The sequence below is a fragment of the Thyridium curvatum genome (assembly GCF_004353045.1).
Source record: "Thyridium curvatum strain D216 chromosome Unknown NODE_125_length_70029_cov_65.485989, whole genome shotgun sequence".
In the NCBI taxonomy this organism is placed as follows: Eukaryota; Fungi; Ascomycota; class Sordariomycetes; order Thyridiales; family Thyridiaceae; genus Thyridium; species Thyridium curvatum.
In genome coordinates, this window is record NW_022156880.1 from 6,882 (window position 1) to 11,136 (window position 4,255).

The 4,255-nt window shown below is 56.9% G+C and overlaps 1 protein-coding gene across 1 annotated transcript; it reads right to left on the bottom strand.

The window, feature by feature from the left end:
• Positions 1-629: 629 nt before the first annotated feature.
• E0L32_011932 (uncharacterized protein) lies at positions 630-1,725 on the bottom strand (the record flags this gene model as incomplete). The annotated part of the gene is made up of 3 exons (XM_031134716.1): positions 630-749; positions 880-1,463; positions 1,542-1,725. 3 exons carry the CDS (start codon positions 1,723-1,725, stop codon positions 630-632), a joined length of 888 nt encoding a protein of 295 aa, XP_030999696.1.
• Between the last annotated feature and the right edge of the window lie 2,530 nt (positions 1,726-4,255).

Here is a 4,255-nt window from a genome sequence, read left to right on the forward strand (position 1 = left end):
TCGTCTTGCGCCTTATCACGCGGGCTGCGGAAACAAAAGACAAAGTCATATACCAAGATTGTGTTTAGAAAATAAAATAAAATTCGTTTGTTTTCATATTTCGCTTTCCTTCTTCAGAAGCAAGCATGTAACTGGTGTTTCCCAAGCAGACATGATCTAAAACCCCCCCCGTCGTAACCAATGCCTCCCGTCTTTGTGTGTGCACCAACCATGCTCTGAAGAATTGTCAAGCGTCGTGCCCTCGTCAGTGGACGAGGGCGAGGCGACAATAGAGAGCACCAGGAGACGAGCACTTCGATCCTGATACAGCCAGAAGTAGAGATATCCCTTGCGCCGCAGAACTCCCTCGGAAGAAAAAAAAAACAGGCGGCAGACAAAAAAAAAGAAAAAAAAAAACCGACCCAAGGATGAGAACAAGAAGCAGAGCCCAACGTATGAATGCCCCCAAGTCATATCGCGACAGTGTATATATGTCCCCCCATGAAACACTGCTGGAGAAAAAGCCCAGAATATCGCTCCGTCCGCGCGCCATTGCCCATAATACAAAGAAAGTTTCTTCCATGATCTCGTGACCCTCTAGGTGTAGTAGTGACTGGACACTTAGGGAAAAAAAAACAACGCCCCTCTCTCTAATGCTGAGGCTGCATCATGCCCGGAGAGCCAGGCATCGACAGCGGCGTGGTGGGATACTCGTACCCCGACTCGGAGCAGGCGGCCGAGTGGTCGAAGGAGTGTGACAGGGGAGGAGTCTGTCGGCGGTCAGACGCTCGCTCTTCTCTTGCTCTTCTTCTACTTTCTCGCGGTTTCTCAAGGACGAAAGGAAACAGGAGTAGGTGCAGCAGGAGCAGGGTGGGAATGGTGGCGGCGCAAGGAACTCACATGAGGGTTCGAGTTGTCGTACGGCGTGGGCGCGTTGATATCCATGCCGGGCATGTACCCGTAGTTCATGTAGGGCGCCATGGCGTCCTCTCCGGGGTAGGCGCTCTCGCGCTTGATGGCGTCGCTGAAGTGCGTCATGGAGGGCAGGGTGACGGGGACGGCGCCAGTGGTCCAGTCTCCGTACGACTCGGTCGGCATGGGCCGGTAGCTGGGGGCGGCAGTGCCGTACGAGGCCGGGATCATCATCTCCTCGGGCGGCGGGTATGCAGAGTAGAAGAGGGGAGGAGATTGCGTGCGGTCCCGGGTGTCGTAGGAGGACTGGAAGATGAGCTCGTCATCGGGGTGCATTGGCGGGGTGAATTGGCTGCTTTGGGGCATGGGCTTGGGCGGCTGGATGATGGTCTGCTGTTGCGCCTGTGCCTGCTGCTGCTGCTGCTGCTGCTTCTTTGGGGAAGATTGCGATTTTGACTTGGAACTGCTCTTGCTGGAGCTTGCGGGCTTCTCGCTACCCTCGTTGGAAGAAGCCCCGTCCGAGGTGCCAGCACGCCTCTCAAGGTCTTCCAGGCGGCGCTTGAGCTTCTTGCCTGTTACACAAACGGCCGATTAGTCCTGAGCTGGGGGAACCAAGCAGCACTACAGCTCTGGGGGAAGTAAATACTTACGGTAGTTGCGCTGAGCAATGCGGTTTTGTATCCTCCGGCGCTCGGCAAGATCGGAGATCTTGGTCCAGTCCTCATCCGGGTTGGCAGAGGCGCTGAAGGCGGAGCTGGTGCCGTGGTTCGCAAACTGCCTGGGTGCGGGCGGTGGCGCCGCGTACGAGGCGTATTGATGTTGTGTGGTGAACATTGTGTGTGTGTGTGTGTGTATGTGTGTGTGTGTATGAAAGCTAGTTTGGGGTTTACGTCTATGAGCGGTATGGCTGAGCTCGTCTGCCCGCGAGAGGTGGAGGGCAGCAAGGTGAGGTCTGGTCCAGGTAACAAGCAAGCTACGAGGACAAGCGAGGCGTGATGGTGTTGGAGTGGGAGTGTATCAACAAGTGACTTGTTGGAGGAAGAGATCTGGTATTGTGAAGCAAGATTGGTGAAAACCAAAGGAGACTGGTGGGAGGGTATGAGATCGATGGGGAGGGAGGCCTTGTTAAATATGTCAAGAGTCGACACTTCGTCGAGAAGCTGGAGGAGCAGGCTTGGTCCCAAGTTATGTACTCGATGGAGGTCCCTGGGCTGCTCTCGCGCAACACACACCCCTCCCCTCGTTCTAAGTCCCATGTCATGGGGGGAGAGCAGGGGAAGCAGCCCAGCGTCGGCACCGCCTGCAGCCCACCACCCACCAAGGAAGTCGACAGATCCTTGCAAGGATTGGCGGCCGGTGATATTTGGGATGGGTGCTGTTCCATCCACTCCACCGTCCCGTGGTGCGTGTCCCTGGTTGGCGTTTCTGCAGCCTGGCTGTAAGGCCAGGTAGTGTAGTGTAGGTAGGTAGTGTGTGGAGGGTACTCGAGCGAGGTACATGCTGGGAAGTACCGCGAGCCCACCTCGCTGGAGAAGAGCTGCGAGCGTTTTGGGACCAGATGCGAGCGTGATCCACTGCGGGCAGGGCTGGCGGATGCAGGTCGTGGTCAGTGATTGACCCAGAGGGCCGCAGCCCGTCGAGTAGGTACCTTGGGTACGGTCCTCGTACCAGCAAGCCAGCCAGCCAGCCAGCCAGCCAGCCCAGCCTTTTCAAATCGGGGACGAGTGGGTAATGCAACGTTGGGGTGAGTGAAGGAGGAGGAGAGGGCGGAGGTCCTTCTTTCGCAGCTGGGGACCTCATGCTACAAGCAATGCCTCGAACAGACGACGAGCGATCCTGTATGCACGCGGTTCCCCTGCGAGGTACACTGACTGGGCTGCAGCAGACCAGCAGATCGTACGGGAAAAGAGACGGAGAGAGGAATTGGAGGTGGGTGGACAAGCCCGACTAGGTACCGTGCCTGGACTCGGTACATTGGTAGGGAAAAGGGCGTGGAGAAGGGGAATGGGGGTGTGGTGGGTGTGTGTGTGAGAGAGGGTGTGTGCCGTGCCTGAGAAAACGGTTGCGCTTTGAGCGGGAGCGAGAGCGAACCTGAACGGCGCTGCGAAGCCACCAGGGGACAGGAAACGGTGGAAGATGGCCCCCGGAAAAGAGCCAATGAGCGGGCGCAGCCAGAAACCGCAGCAACAGCAGTTGCGAAGGGGTGTGTGCGCGTGTGATGGCTGTGGGCAAAATTAGAACAAATTTGCCCATTTCTGTTCTTGTCTCTTTGCTGCGACACCAGATCAGTGGGGGGATATTTCTGGCAGGTGGGACAAGCCGCAGCAGAGCAAAGAGAAGCTTCCAAGTCCTCCACACAGCTCTCCCTAGCACACCACCCACCACGACCACACACCTACTCCGTAGAACTCTTCTGCCTACGTCCACTACAAACTAGCCCGGGTCCGGAGTTTACAGGACGTTAACAACGATTCCCGCCCGCTCACGAGCACCTGCAAGCGCCCAGGTCACCACCCTCTTCGCTGCATGTCGAGCAAGTCAAGCAAAGTCAGGTAGGTGTCCGTGATATCGTTGCTAGTAATAGTGATGCGATAGAGGTACCTAGGTAGGTCAAGGTAGTTCGAGCAGTCGGTCTGTTTTGGAATTTACTCCCCCACTCTCCCGCTCCGATGCTGATAAATCCGACAGCCACCAAGAACCAAGAACTACTAGGGTAAGTAGGTAGTCTCGAGACGACGGTGGTGATTCAACTCGATGCTCTCCCCTCTCCCCTCTCCCCCACGGCCTGCCAAACCTTGCTGCTGATTATTCATCGATCGTCCATTACGGTGGAGGCAGCAGCACTCAATCGAGGGAGGGTCCCAAGGTAACCTTCCCAGCTTGGAGCGGTTGCTTGGGTCCAGGCGCACGGGACCCATAGGGCTGTGGGATCCAGTGATGTTCGCTCGGGTGCACGCGATCTGGCCAATCAGTCCGTGACTCCGCCCGTTTGAGCCTTAATGGCGTCCCGTTAATAGCGCTAAGCGCTAGGCGGCTCCTCATCAAACGCGCCGGCAGCTCTTATCCCCATCTGGCCTTTGCTCTTCCAGGACAAGAGCGAGACACTTGCGAGCTTCGCGGTCCGACTTCCTTTTAGGGGGGGTACGAATGCAGCTTGCTCGTCAGTGCCCGTCGTCTACCATAGGACGGTTCGCGCGCCCGAGCTAAAGCCTGCATCCCAATTCAGGCTCATTCTGGCAAAACACCGTCCTGCTTGTCCCTGCTAGGCTGCTACTCGTCTTTTGCGTTTCAGACTTGGACCACAGGCAGACAGACCGGCGGAGCACCAGCAGGGGTTTCGATGACGAGACGAGATCAATTGATG